This window comes from Petromyzon marinus, chromosome 1 (genome assembly GCF_048934315.1).
Source record: "Petromyzon marinus isolate PM22_M1 ecotype Great Lakes invasive population chromosome 1, UKy_Petmar_22M1.pri1.0, whole genome shotgun sequence".
NCBI classification, from domain to species: domain Eukaryota; kingdom Metazoa; phylum Chordata; class Hyperoartia; order Petromyzontiformes; family Petromyzontidae; genus Petromyzon; species Petromyzon marinus.
In genome coordinates, this window is record NC_133667.1 from 857,214 (window position 1) to 873,480 (window position 16,267).

Consider the following 16,267-nt stretch of genomic DNA (forward strand, 5'->3'; position numbering starts at 1 on the left):
TTCCATTCTAAACGGAACTATTTTTTATTGTACCAGGTAAGGCCCACTGAGCTGCGTAGCTCTTTATTGAGAAGCGGCCTGGCCACAAGTGACAGCTCAACCAAGTGGCTTGTCACGTGGAAATTTATAGCAGCCAGCCAAATTACTCTATAAACGCGTGGCGATGCGGATTATGAATGTGAAGGGAAAAACCGGAGGACCCGGAGAAAAATCCACACGACCACGGGGGGAGTGAGCGAGAGAGAGACGCAAACTCCAACTATACACCTGATGATGACTGTTTGTGTTACAGTCGAAACGGCGTGAGAATTTTATTGTTTCCCTTCGACGTGACTCTACCGAAAGAACCAAGAACACGAATCACTGCAGTCACGAAAGCTTTAAATCGGAACTCATACAGAAGGGGTCGGGATCGAACCCACGACCGCCTGTCGTCAACTCGCCGCCATCGCGGCGCCGCCGTCCACGCCGAGTTCGCTTCCGAGGGGTGGCGGGAGAAGGCGACGTGGCGGTCGCGCTCCCCACCGGCGTCGCGCCAGTCGGAGCGCATCGACCGCTTGCGCTGGCTGATGCGCGCCAGCCGGCCCGCACGCACATGTGGGGACCCGCTTGAGCGCTGCGCCCTCCGCTATTAAAACGCCGCTTCAAAGTGGCCCCGGCATCTGCAGATGCCTCCGTCTCAGCTGTGGCAATAAAGCATTTTTATCGCTCTGCGGCAACAACAAAAAAAACACCGAAAGAAAGAACGCGGGGCCACCGTGATATAAAATGGTTGGAATGCGTCTTCCTGGCGAGTGTGCCGAGCCGCGCTGATGTCCCCACTTGTTCGCCCCGGTTGCTATGCGCATGCACAACAACAAAACTAAACACAAACTGTCGGCTGTTGTTGTGTTTAGTTTGTCGGCCATGCATACCACCCCCCCCCCCCCACCACAACACCTCCAATTAGCGCGGTTGGCTATGTACGGTGCGAAGGAAGATGAACGTACGTACCGGTACGGTATATATGCGTTACGTGGCACCTATGACAGCCGGTGTAAAAATTGTCAAAACGTCGATCTGGCTTGTCAGCATTCCTCCTGCTGCACATCCTTCTTCTCCGTTGTTGCCGAAACACCCAGATCAGTTTGAGGGCCACATTTGCCCGCGAGTGTGGACAACTTGATTTGGTCGGTTGGTGGCGGAGGGTTGTCGTGAACTGAATCGGCGTTATAACGACACGACGGGCTGACCCAAACTGAAAGCAATTATGAATCGGAACCGCCAGTTTTTATATTTTTGAAATCGTCAGAAGCAAGGGAAGAGAAAGATGGCTCTCTGAAGCAGTCAAACGTCTCCATCTGACGCGGCTGCTGCCGCTGAACCTCCGTGTTTCTCCCAAAACCGGACCGGCGAACCCTCTGGGAAAACTGAAAACTCCGCCACGGCGCGGCAAAGGTGCCACGGGGAGATTCCCGACGGATATTTCGCAAGCGGCGATGGAGGCCGCGCGTCTACCATTCCGCGCCCCCCCCACCCCGCTTCCTGAACACGCACAAAGTCAGAGCAACAGCAGCAGCGGCTTTGGCAGCGGTCGAGTTCAACGGAAGTTTAATTTGCAAAGGGAAAGCACGCCGTGTATATTTCCAGGCTGACTTCAAAACTAAATAAATGAATAAACCTTTTCCCACGTCCATGCGGCCGCTGTGCCCCCGCGTCCTGCCTTGCCCCTGTGCCCAGTCCTGTGCTGTACGGTACGGATCTCTACCCCGCGGGTGCCCTCACGCTCATTTGCCCGAGTCGCCTGTCGCCCGACCGGGTAGGCTGCGATGGGGTTTTTTTTCGGTTTGCTTTGTAACCGCATTTTCTTCGACAATTTCTATCCGACGATTGCTGCCACCGCTGCTGCGGCCGCGTTGGGAGTGGTGCACAAAGCACGGTCGACGATAAACTCAACACGCTGAGTTCCGTTGCCAACGACGACACCGTGACCCTTTAAAAAACAAAGTCATACAATGGGCGACGTTTCAGGCAATGGGCCTTCGCAGCACGTACAGCGGCTGTGTAGGTGCGCAATGAAGAAGGGCGACTGGCCAAAACGTCGGCTATTATATCGGAGGAGTGTTGCCGTTGTTATTGGCGAACGTGTTGAGGTTTTTTTTAATTTGAATTTGCTTCACGTCGAGAAATCAAAAAGGAAGCTGCCGCAAAATCATCGTAGTCCTGCGGAGCGTCGTCGTGCAGAACACAAGTAACAACAACTGAGATCGGACAATACATAATAATAATACGCCTCCTGAATCATCCGTGTGGCCGATGCGATATGTGAAATCTATATACTGTACTTGTATTAGTATTAGCTTGGAGGGATGGGGATGTGCACCTGATGTGGTCCGCTTATCGTATGTATGGATGTTGAACTTTTTTCGCACCGTAGTACAGAGCCAACTGCTGCCAGTGCCGCCCGTGCCATCGGCTCCAGTTCCACTCCCACCCCAATCCCCATCTCCCACCCCATTCCCAATCTCCCACCCCATTCCCAATCTCCCACCCCATTCCCAATCTCCCACCCCAATCCCAATCTCCCACCCCAATCCCAATCTCCCACCCCAATCCCAATCTCCCACCCCAATCCTAATCTCCCACTCAATTCCCCATCTCCCACTCCATTCCCAATCTCCCACCCCATTCCCAATCTCCCACCCCAATCCCAATCTCCCACTCCATTCCCAATCTCCCACCCCATTCCCAATCTCCCACCCCAATCCCAATCTCCCACCCCATTCCCAATCTCCCACCCCAATCACCATCTCCCACCCCATTCCCAATCTCCCACCCCAATCACCATCTCCCACCCCAATCCTCATCTCCCACCCCAATCCCAATCTCCCACCCCATTCCCAATCTCCCACCCCATTCCCCATCTCCCGGGCCGTGCAGGTGAAGGGTTGGGAAGAGTTTAAATTTAGCTCGGAGCTCTTCCCGCTTTAAACGTCGCCCGCGCGAGTCTGGTTACTCGCGTTTCCTGCCCGGATCGGTGACCCACGGCCTCCACCACGAAGCCCTAATGGTCTGCCCAACCCTCCTCCCCCACCTCGAGTCCAGTGGCACGACTGCCGTGCCCCACACCGCTGGGTTATTGGAAACTTCGCGGTTCAAACAAGACGTGCCTTATTCTTTGGTTCTTTCGGTAAGTCACGTATATAGAAAAATAACAATAATAATGTGAATAAAAATTAAGATAAAAACCACGACGTTCCCATCGCAACACAAGCGGTCGTCATCAGGAAAAGGGGGTTAGCCTCTAAAGGCAAACTGTTTATAAAGGTTTAAAATGGGCGTAGCCCAAGTGTCAGCAGCATGGGCAGGGCAGCTAATGTTAATGTCGTAATGTAAGTGATGGTTGTTTGCCTTGAGAGGCTAACCCCCCTTTTCCTGATGATGACCACCTGTGTTGCGATCGAAACATAGTGAGGTTTTTTTTTTAATTCACATTCTTTTTCTCCTATCTACGCGGCTTTACCGAAAGAACCAAAGAATATGAATTCCTGCAGTCACGAAAGTTTCAAGTCAAAATTTAAGAGGTGCCTTATTGTCTTCCTCTGCTGTCCTCTGTAAGAGTGAGAGCTTGACGTAGTACGTGCGTTGAACTTCTTTCGCACCGTGCGTAGCCAACCGTTTCAAATAGGAGGCGTGGGGCGGGAAGGTCAACAAGCTCAAGACAAAACGCAGTTCTCAACCTTAGATTTTAAAGCGGCGTAAGCTCCAGTGGCTTCCTAACATCGGGAGGAAGAGCGTTCCAGACAGCCGCAGAAGCGCGCATGAAAGCGCGTGGTGCAGTGCGCCTTGGTTGGAAGCTCGTGCCAAAGACCTGGACGTTGTCTCACTTTTGGAAGGGTTCAATCAACGGCGTCCAACTCCTCCCTGTGTCCGTCTCCCGTGTTCGAGATCGCATCTGGGCACGACTCCCGGTATCATTGCAAACACACACACGCATCTCAGACTCTGTGTGTGTGTGTGTGCCGCGAAGAAGGATCATCGCCCGAAACGTCGCCTCTTTCATATATATGTTTTAAAGTCACACACACACACACGCCGAGTGGTATTGACACGGAGCGTGTTGCGTTTGTTGTTGTGTTTGTTGTTGGTTGGCGCGCTAGCGCCAAAGCAGCGGCGGCAGCATCGGCGGGTCGAGTTGGTGATTACAAGACGCGTCGCGTGTAATACCATCAAGAGAATCGCCACGGTCGATGCTACAGCTGGCGACTAAACTTGTAGTGTGGAGGTCGTTCACTGAGCAAGCCAGCGTCCCGCTCAGTCAGTGCGGTGGTACATACAAAAAAAAAGTTGTTTTAAATCAATGATTGTACTGTTACGTATATATGTGTGTACGTTGAACTTATTTCGCACCGCCAATCGCGCGAGCAATCGCTTCGAGAAATTGAGAGCGAGTAAAAATTGATGCCGGCGCCCTCGTCGCATCAGATTGAGTTAAAATGCCACGGTGACGATCGTGATGATTCACAGCCTCCTTACTCTATCCACTGCTAGATGAAGGTCTCTCCCCCAACTCTGTGCAGTTGCTGGAACACCGCTAACTAGACGTTGCCGCGATACAACGTATTGTCATTATTTATCGTTTATATATATGGTACGGCGTACGTTCAATACGACGCACACGTGATTGTATGTGCGTACCACAAAGTAGGGCTGAACGATTAATCGATTTAAAATCGAAATTTGAAACAATGTGATTAGCAAATCGCAAAGGCAAAACAATTTAAAAGTCCTATTTCTTTCTTATTGGAATTGTTGTATTTGTTATCATTATAACTTTATTTATTTAACTTAATTGTTCTATGTATTTCAATTCAATAATTTTAATAAATACACGTTGGAAGCAATTAATATATTTTAAGTTCTCATCCTTGCATTAGAATATCTAGAGCAGTTCATATTGTGATGGTATCACGTGGTAATGCTCCATCACGTGTTGTAAATCTATTACACAGTGAATATTTAACTGAAGCTTGACTTTACAAAATATAATCGCAAATCGCAATATATGTCAGAAACATCGCAATTACATATTTTATCCACATCGTTCAGCCCTACGATACAGTACGGTGTATCCACACGCAAATAAACGGTTTGTCACTTTAAGAGAAAAAACTCGCGCTTAATTCTCACCAACAGTGGATTTTCTTTTTGTTCCATTTCAGAACTCCGTACGGTGTCGGAAGTTTTCAAAATGCGCTGCTGGGTTTAACTCCGATCACAATCCCGCCTCACGAAGTCCACAGGTGGCGGTTATCCCGCCACATAGTTTGCATTGTGAGCTCCACCCATCCGTTCATCCACCCATCATCCACCCATCTGCCGATCCGTTCATCCACCGATCCATCCACCTATCCACCCATCCACCTATCCACCCATCACCTCACCCATCACCTCACCCATCACCTCACCCATCACCTCACCCATCCACCCATCACCTCACCCATCACCTCACCTATCCTCCCATCACCTCACCCATCACCTCACCCATCACCTCACCCATCACCTCACCCATCCACCCATCACCTCACCCATCACCTCACCCATCACCTCACCCATCCACCCATCACCTCACCCATCCTCCCATCACCTCACCCATCACCTCACCCATCACCTCACCCATCACCTCACCCATCACCTCACCCATCCACCCATCACCTCACCCATCACCTCACCCATCCACCCATCACCTCACCCATCACCTCACCCATCACCTCACCCATCACCTCACCCATCACCTCACCCATCACCTCACCAATCCCCCGGGCCGGGCAGGGTAACAAGAGCGACGCGACGATCCCCTCCCCTCCCCCCAAAATTGTCTTCGTTGAAATGGGGTAGTTGGTAATTATTTATTTAATTTATATTAATCTCTGTGTTTGTTGCTCAGAGTCTCGTTTAAAATTGCCCTGAGCGAGTCTGGTTAAATGACGACGTAAAGTTTCGTCTGGTGTACTGCACACACACACACACAACACACATATTTCTTCACTTTCGCTGTCCATTTGCCAGGGTAGTTTTCCATCCACCTCGCCACCCTCCTGCTCCCTTCCTCCCTCCCTCCCTCCTCCTCCTCCTCTTCCTCCCGCCCGTGTGTTGAGAGTTTTAAAAAAAATCGTGTCGGACAAAGGGAACGTTTTGCGAGCGGTCTGTCTCCGCCAAACGTCGAGGCCCATGCAGGTCCAAAAAAAAAAGACAAAGATCCCCCGTGTAGCCTGTAACAGACTGTAGGGGCAAGTGCTGTTAGCGAGCAGCACCTATGAAGGCCGAAACGGCACACGAGGGGGTGCGTGGCCAGCACCACGCCCGGCCGCCTTTGTCTCCCCAGTGGCGATGTTTTACGCACCGCGTACTCATTTGAGGCTGAGTCGACCTAGGGGAGGCCCGGTTCAGATAATCGGTGTTGGCCGTGAGCGGGAATCGAACCCGGGTCGCCAGGGTCGTAGCGCAGCGCGCTTGACCGCTACACCACCGCTCCCCACACAAAGATCCCCCGTGTAGCCTTCAACAGACTGTTGGGGCAAGTGCTGTTTGCGAGTAAGTAGCACCTATGAAGACCGGCACGGCGCACCTCTGAAGGGCCGGGTGACCAGAGCCACGCCCGGATGCCTTTGTCTACCCAGCGCTGATGTTTTGCACACCCCACCAGGTACGCATTTGAGGCTGAGCCGACCTAGGGGAGGCCCAGGACCGATTCAGATAACCGTCACTGATTTTGGCCGTGAGCGGGAATCGAACCCGGGTCGCCGGGTTCGTAGCGCAGCGTAGCGCTAACCGCTGCACCACCGCTCCCCATACACACTGGGCACACTCTGCTACACTCTGCTACGCTCAGCGCTCGCCGCCTCTTGCGAGCCTCCCCACGAACCCTACGGGGCTCCCTCCCCGGCCACGCGCCGCCCCGAGTGGCACGGCCTAGGGAGCGGCCCCCCACCCCCCACGTCTCTGAGTCGGGAAATCGCCACGTGGGTCCGCTGGGGTTAAGGAAAGTTGACCGGCGAACTTCACCCACTCTACCGGGGGCCCGGGCTGCCCGAACTGCTACCGCCTCGCCGCAAGCTCATCCCTCTCGTACGAGCGTGAGCCGCCGCCGCCGCTGCTGATGATGATGAGTCGTCGTTTAGAAAGTGCGGTGTAGGTTTTCAGTGTCTCTCTCACACACGCCGAGTTCCAGACGGCCGGCGATGTTCCTCGTTGCTTTGCTAAGCCCGCAGGCGGTCAGCCGTCGACGGGCGCTGCGAATTTACGACTGGCACTTGGAAATATTGCGAAATATAAAACAATATTGCGAAATATAAAACAAGCCGGGAAGCCAGCGAGTCGCTATGCTTCAGAGTCGTGTTGGTCTAGGACTCTAGGTGAAGCGATGTGTGTCATTAGTAGAATTTTCTCGATTATGAACAACGTTGACGCGCGAGAGAGAGAAACGCAGAGTTTCGGTCGCCTCCCCACCGCACGTGGCGTCTGCCTCCTGATCGCTAACAGGGAATGACTCACAGCCTTGGGCGAGAACTCAGCCTCCCCACCACGTGGTTCACACGTCCGGCCATTCAGTATCCGGCCGTTCGCTCAACGGCAGTGGGTGGCAAGTGGCGGCAGTGGGTGGCAAGTGGCGTCAGTGGGTGGCACGTGGCGTCAGTGGGTGGCACGTGGCGGCAGTGGGTGGCAAGTGGCGACTTGCTCTGCCAGGGCGAGATATCTCCTCGAGGGCCCTTTCGCATTCTGTATCGAGTAAATGAATAATAATGTAAGAATTAATAGCACTGTGTGTACGTGTGTGGCCTTATACGCCTATATATATAAAGGGCGACGTTTCAGACAATGGCCCTTCTGCACAGCACATGAATAGAGCGAGTCCAGCAGAGAGATCGAGTGGACGATGAGAGCTGGGGACGACTGCGCTCTTCACACCACGGAGGCCCGATGATGATGATGAGAACTTAAAAAATAAAAATTCTAATGACCTTTTTTTTTAAATAGCGCGTGCAATTTGACGCAGCAATCCCAAAGTATTGCAGTTGGCGAATAGGTACATTGTCACATAAAGGTGAACACAGACAAATATCACCCGTCTAGCCCTCAACAGACTGTTGGGGCAAGAGCTGTGAACGCACAAGACACACCGACGCGCGCGCGCGTGTGCGTGTGTAAACATCGCCACTCGGGAGACAAAGGCGGCCGGGCGTGGCGCTGACCACCCACCACCTCTCGTGTGCCCGGCCTTCAGAGGCGCTACTCGCCAAACGGAAACTTCCACCGTGGGATACACGGGGGAGCTTTGCCTCGAACGTTCGCTGCCTCTCGAACCTGCCACCTGCGCTGGACTCATAAACTTCTTACCTCGAAACTCGTGGGGGTGGGTGGGGGGCTCCGGGGTGGGTGGGGGGCTCCTTCCCGTCCGTCCGTCCGTGCGCGCGTTGCGTTGCGTTGCCACCTTTCAGCGTTCCGACTTCGGAGTGAGTCGCTGCTCGCTGATTGTCTCGGGCTCGTGAGAGACGTGAGAGACGTGGGAGACGTCTCTCTCTCCGCCTCTCTCTCTCTCTCTCCCTCTCACACCGGACCGGTGTTTCTCGGTTCCATCCAACTTCTGTTTTCTGACGAGCGAGCGGCGAGCGAATTTGTCCGGCAGTGCAGCGGCGTCCGCTTTTGCTCCACGTCGCCGCTAAGGAGTCGTGATGAATGGGAGCGGTGCTGTCAGACGCTCGCACTCACTCACACACACATATATACAGTCCGGGGTGTGCGCACTGCTGTTGCTGCTGCGTGCGTGTCTGGGTGTAGGGTTGGGGACGGCCTTCCGGTATAGCCGGTGTCACCGCCCTCTCCTCCCTCCCCACAGCCCTTTCTCACCCCAACACACACACGCACAACACACACACGCACATTCCGTGAGCTGTAACTCCACCACCCACCCATTACCCACCCACTCCCTACAACCGTACGTTCGCATGATTGGCGGCTCGGGTCTCCGTGACGACGAGACACAACACACACACACAAACCACACACACACACCACATACAACACACACACACCACACACACACACCACACACACCACACACACACCACACACCACTCACACACAACAAACACACCACACACAACACACACACAACACACACACCACACACCACACAACACACACCGCACACACACACCACACACACCACACACACACAACACACACACCACACACACACCACGCCACACACACCAAACACACCCCACACACACAACACGCACACACACCACACACACACACCACACACACAACACGCACACACACAACACACACACAACACACACACAACACACACCACACACAACACACACCACACACACCACACACACAACACACACCACCCACACAACACACACACAACACACACACAACACACACACAACACACACACAACACACACAAAACACACACACCACACACGCACAACACACACACAACACACACCACACACCACACACACAAAACACACACACAACACACACCACACCACACACCACACACACCACACACACAACACCCAACACACACACCACACACAACACAACACACACCACACACACAACACACACACCACACACGCACAACACACACACCACACACGCACAACACACACCACACACGCACAACACACACACCACACACGCACAACACACACAACAGGCGGCCGTGACTTTGAGTGGGGGTTGTTCCATCACGTGCTGCGTGACGCGTCCCCCCCCCTCCCCCTTGTCGCGCACGTGTCTCCGGCTCGCGTTGTGTCGCAACCATCCCGCCGTCGTCATGGCAACGGGGTACCATGGATTTACACCACAGAGGAGGGGGGGATGTTGTTTGTTGTTGGTTGTTTGTTGTTGGTTGTTTGTTGTTGTTTGTTGTTGTTGTTTGTTGTTGTTTGTTGTTGTTTGTTGGCTTGTAGACGCCGCATGTGCGGGTGATCCGACTCGGACGTCCGGCGCGGGAGACTGCACGGGGTTGGTTGATGGGTGTCCTGGTGAAGTTCCATCGATGGTGAGAAGTTAGGAACCGTTCGTGGGTTTGGTTTGTTTAGCCTGGTGAGAGCTCGAGAGAGACAGAGAGAGAGACACACACAGAGATAGACACATAGAGAGAGAGACACAGAGAGACACACAGAGAGACACACAGAGAGAGACACAGAGTTAGACACATAGAGAGACACAGAGAGAGACACACAGAGAGAGACACACAGAGAGAGACACAAAGACACAGAGAGAGAGACACAGAGAGAGACACAGAGACACACAGAGACACAGAGAGAGAGACAGAGAGAGAGACACAGAGAGACACAGAGAGAGAGAGAGAGAGACACACACACACAGAGACACAAACAGAGAGAGAGACAGAGAGAGACAGAGAGAGAGACACACAGAGACACAGAGAGAGACACAGAGAGAGAGAGAGACACACAGAGAGAGACACACACAGAGAGAGACACAAACAGAGAGACACAAACAGAGACAGAGAGAGACACACAGAGACACAGAGAGAGACACAGAGAGAGAGAGAGACACGAGAGACACACAGAGACAACAACAACCGCCATTCGCCACTAAGTGGCGGCGGCGTCACCACGACGCTTGTGCCAGGCCATGTGCACCTTGAGGCCACGTGAAGTGTCGAACGCCCGCTGGCAGGAGGTCACGGGGCAGACCCAGGTGCCACGGGTCGACTGACTGAGATGACTGGCTGATGCACCACCTGTGCCCCCTACTGTGTCGCTCCTCCGCCCTCCATTGTTGTTGGAGGGCGACTGCCTCCAACTGCCCAGTAGCGCCCTTCACGAGCCTCCTCCACAGAGGCCGATCTTGACACCGCTGGTACCAGTCATCGGCAAGTCCACTCAGCTCCACGTCCTCCTGTACCACATCACTCCATCTCTTCCCTAGCCCGTGCCGCGCCCGTTTAGCCCCCTCCATCCGGCCGAACAAAAGCTGTTTCGGCATGCGGTGGATGGAGATGCGGGCTACATGACCCAGCCAACGCAGCCTTGCCCTATGGAGGAGCTCACCGATGGGACCTTGCCCAGATCTTTAAAAGATTTGTGAGCTCCTCACACAATCCAGCCTGGTTAAACCCAGGATGGGTCGTAGGCAGGCTAGCTTAAATGTTTCTAACCGGCGTTTCACAAGCATAGAGAAGGTAGAGAAGGGAGGGAATGACCGTGGCCGAGAAGACCTGAAGAGACACACACAGAGACACACAGAGAGAGAGACAGAGAGAGAGACACACAGAGAGAGAGACACAGAGAGAGACAGAGAGAGAGACACAGAGGGAGAGAGAGACACACAGAGACACACAGAGAGACACAGAGAGAGACACACACAGAGAGAGACACAGAGAGAGGGAGACACAGACACACACAGAGAGAGACACACAGAGAGACACACACAGAGACACACACAGAGACACACAGAGATAGACACAGATATAGAGACACATACAGAGATAGACACAGAGAGAGACACACAGAGAGAGACACACACAGAGATATACACACAGAGAGAGATACACAGAGATAGACACACAGAGAGAGATACACAGAGACACAGAGATAGAGACACACAGAGAGAGACACAGAGAGAGACACACAGAGAGAGACACACACAGAGAGAGAGACACACAGAGACACACACAGAGAGACACACAGAGAGACACAGAGAGACACACACAGAGACACAGAGAGAGAGACACACACACAGAGATAGAGAGACACAGAGAGAGACACACACACAGAGATAGAGACACACAGAGAGAGAGACACACAGAGATAGAGAGACACAGAGACACACACACACAGAGACACACAGAGAGAGACACACACAGAGATAGACACAGAGAGAGAGACACACACAGAGAGAGACACACGCAGAGAGATAGAGACACACAGAGAGAGACAGAGAGAGATACACACACACAGAGATAGACACAGAGAGAGACACACACACAGAGATAGAGACACACACAGAGAGAGACACACAGAGAGAGATACACAGAGAGAGACACACACAGAGATAGAGACACACACAGAGAGAGACACACAGAGAGAGATACACAGAGAGAGACACACACAGAGACACACACAGAGAGAGGCACACACAGAGATAGACAGAGAGAGAGAGAGACACAGAGAGACACACACAGAGAGAGACACACAGAGAGATACACAGAGAGAGATACACACAGAGACACACACAGAGAGAGGCACACACACAGAGATAGACACAGAGAGAGAGAGACACACACAGAGAGAGAGACACACACAGAGATAGAGACACACACAGAGAGATACACACACAGAGATAGACACACACAGAGATAGACACACACAGAGAGAGATACACAGAGATAGACACAGAGAGAGACACAGAGATAGAGACACACACAGAGATAGAGAGACACAGAGATAGAGACACACACACAGATACACAGAGGGAGAGAGAGACACACAGAGAGACACACAGAGAGAGACACACAGAGATAGACACAGAGAGAGATACACAGAGACACACACACAGAGAGATACACACAGAGAGAGACAGAGATAGAGACACACACAGAGAGATACCCAGGGATTTACTGTAGAGTGTCGTTTGTAAAGAGATAATGAACTGCGGCGGCGACACAAATAAACATCGGAGCAAGTGGAGCTGTGATCTGCGATGTCACGTGAGAATTAAGAGAATATGGCAAATTGATAAATCGGTGATAACTAAAAAATGACCTTGCCTGTAGCGGGAGTGGACCCGGTTGGGTCGTCTTAGACCAGGGATCGGAAACCTAAATAACAACAAGATACATTTATTTTAAAATTAGCTATTTAAACAAAAAACCCCTCTTGATTTCAAGAGAGTCGCAATGCGCTGCGTGGTGAATACGAGGCGGTGGTGTTCCGATCACGAAGCAGTCCCTGGATGGAGCACCGCAGCTTTGTCGATCCCTGACCTTCGACTGCACCGCATCACAGCGACAACGTTAAGTTCAGAGAGACATCATCCACAAGGCGAGAGGAAGACCCCCCAATAGCCCCCCCCCAATAGCCCCCCCCAACCCCGCCCTTCCCCCGCAGCCCCACCCACACACCCCACCCGCGCGCTGGGCCGCTCCCCTGTGACGTCGTCACACCCACCGCGGAACGTGAAGTCAGGGACAGCCAATGAGGAGGCGCAGTGGGCGGTGCGCGCGTGGCCTCCAGCCAATGGCGCCCCACGACAAATGTCAGCCAGATAGACGGACAGACACGTGACGGTGCCAAGTGGAACTGTGGGTAATGTCTGTATTGATTGCGGCTGAGATAAATCGGACTTATATATTGCAATTCCTTACAGGTGAGTCACGTGCTAAGTGGCTGATTACCGCTCTATTCCATAATTGCATTCACCCCACCCACACACCTCCGCCTCTGATCTCGAATCCTGATGGGGGTTCAACAATGATGACGTCATCCAGCACTATTTAAGACCGGAAGTAGGTGGATGGCTTCACTATTCTGGTAAATCGCCCGAAGATGCTGGATGAAATTTTCAGCGAAACGTCGTACTAGTCAAATTGTAAATGTTTTGGATCCACTCTTTTGTCAACGTGACACTTTTTTACTGATTGGCCGTGTTGGGTGGTGGAGGGTTGCGACACATTTATAAATAACGCGATCTAACTCAAAACCCTTTATTATGAATAATACTGGTCGCGAAAGCCGACTACGTGCTAAACTGACAATGGTCTATGTAAGTTTAGCTGGCTTCAGTGTTAATCTCCTTTCATTATAAATCGTTTGCATTTGTTTCATCTCACCACATACTGTGGGTCAACCACCAAACTGCAGGTCACAACAATGTACCCACTCACCACACTGCAGGTCACAACAACACACTAACCCACTCATTCACACTGTAGGTCACAAGAACAAACTTACCCATTCACCACACTGCAAGTCACAACAACAAACTCACCCACTCACCACACTGCAGGTCACAACAACACACCACACTGCAGGTCACAACAACACACTCACCACACTGCAGGTCACAACAACACTCACCCACTCATCACCCTGCAGGTCACAACAACACACAACACTCACTCACCCACTCACCACACTGCAGGTCACAACAACACACACACTCACTCACCCACTCACCACACTGCAGGTCACAACAACACACTCACCCACTCACCACACTGCAGGTCACAACAACACTCACCCACTCACCACACTGCAGGTCACAGCAACACACTCACTCACCCACTCACCACACTGCAGGTCACAACAACACACACACTCACCCACTCACCACACTGCAGGTCACAACAACACACTCACCCACTCACCACACTGCAGGTCACAGCAACACACTCACTCACCCACTCACCACACTGCAGGTCACAACAACACACACACTCACCCACTCACCACACTGCAGGTCACAACAACACACTCACCCACTCACCACACTGCAGGTCACAACAACACACTCACTCACCCACTCACCACACTGCAGGTCACAACAACACACACACTCACCCACTCACCACACTGCAGGTCACAACAACACACACACTCACCCACTCACCACACTGCAGGTCACAACAACACACTCACCCACTCACCACACTGCAGGTCACAACAACACACTCACTCACACTCACTCACCCACTCACCACACTACAGGTCACAGCAACACACTCACTCACACTCACTCACCCACCACACTGCAGGTCACAACAACACACACACTCACCCACTCACCACACTGCAGGTAACAACAACACACTCACCCACTCACCACACTGCAAGTCACAACAACACACTAGCCCACTCACCACACTGCAGGTCACAACAACACACTCACCTACTCACCACACTGCAGGTAACAACAACACACTCACCCACTCACCACACTGCAGGTAACAACAACACACTCACCCACTCACCACACTGCAGGTCACAACAACACACTCACCCACTCACCACACTGCAGGTCACAGCAACACACTCACTCACACTCACTCACCCACTCACCACACTGCAGGTCACAACAACACACACACTCACCCACTCACCACACTGCAGGTAACAACAACACACTCACCCACTCACCACACTGCAGGTCACAACAACACACTCACCCACTCACCACACTGCAAGTCACAACAACACACCCACTCACCCACTCACCACACTGCAGGTCACAACAACACACTCACCCACTCACCACACTGCAGGTCACAACAACACACTCACCCACTCACCACACTGCAAGTCACAACAACACACTCACCCACTCACCACACTGCAGGTCACAACAACAACACACTCACCCACTCACCACACTGCAAGTCACCCCACTTCTCATTCTCCCCTCGCTCTGCACCACACCCAAGAATGATCTCCTCCATTCATCGTCATCGTCTTTATAATCATCACCATACTCACCTTTACCCAAACTCTTACAACTGTAATAGCCTCGCTCAACTCAAGACAGTCGACTTCAAGTGAAGCTTTCCCTCTCGCTGTTTGTTGCTGACCGCTTAACGTTACTCGGCCTTCATGGCCCCGTGCTCAGCAAAACTGTGGATTGAAAAGCAATAAAAAAGAGACACAAAGGTTCGGTTTAATGAGCCCCTGACAGGAGATATTTGTGTGAGGGGTGGCGGTGGTGGTGGTGGTGTCTCTCCCAAAAGCGGAGATGCCGTTTGTATTGTTGTTGTTGTTGGGAGCGCGAGATGTCGTTGTTGTTGTTTGATGTCGTTGCTCTTTGTGGTGAGCCCCGTGCGATCCGCACCGCTCACTTTATACGCCGCGCGCGTTCCCCCCTTGAGTCTCGTCAAGGAGGGAAGTCCTTTCTTGTGGCCGAGAGTGATTCCCCGTCGTCGCCCCGACGAACTCCCCACAAACTCCGCGAGTAAAAATAAAACGTCTCCGTCTCCCACGGCGGCTGTGGGCCCCACACCGCACCGAGCTCGGACAGAGAGCGCGGGAGACGCAGCGCGTCGTTCCACGGTGTTCCAGCAATGGCAAATCAAAGATTCACCGATCTGTGACTGTGGTAAAGCCCTAACCATCAAACACAGGCCCGACGGGAGTGCACCATCCACGCCGCACACCCTGGCGCCTCGGATTGGTTGAAGGGCCTTAAGATTCAACTATGACATCACCTGTGCAAACTGTTGAGTAAATGCCATACAATGGAAG

The 16,267-nt window shown here is 52.5% G+C and overlaps 1 protein-coding gene and 1 long non-coding RNA gene across 2 annotated transcripts in view; one reads left to right on the forward strand and one right to left on the reverse strand.

The window, feature by feature from the left end:
• The window catches only part of LOC142931187 (uncharacterized), a 32,035-nt gene extending 23,169 nt beyond the window's left edge, over positions 1 to 8,866 (reverse strand). The window contains exon 1 of the long non-coding RNA XR_012947171.1: positions 8,377 to 8,866. This is a non-coding gene — a long non-coding RNA (uncharacterized LOC142931187). The remainder of the gene's footprint in view (positions 1 to 8,376) is intronic.
• Positions 8,867 to 13,790: 4,924 nt separating this feature from the next.
• On the forward strand, positions 13,791 to 15,690 carry LOC142925123 (uncharacterized). The gene is made up of 3 exons (XM_076068000.1): positions 13,791 to 13,799; positions 13,969 to 14,294; positions 14,377 to 15,690. The coding sequence occupies exons 1-3, from the start codon at positions 13,791 to 13,793 to the stop codon at positions 14,981 to 14,983; spliced, it is 942 nt and encodes a 313-aa protein (XP_075924115.1). The 3' UTR covers positions 14,984 to 15,690.
• Positions 15,691 to 16,267: the final 577 nt, after the last annotated feature.

Excerpts from the sequence above, each read along its gene's own strand:
- LOC142925123 (XM_076068000.1), top strand. Across the intron at positions 14,295-14,376 it reads ACCCACTCACCACACTGCAG|GTCACAACAACACACTCACC; the intron begins GTCACAGCAACA and ends ACCACACTGCAG.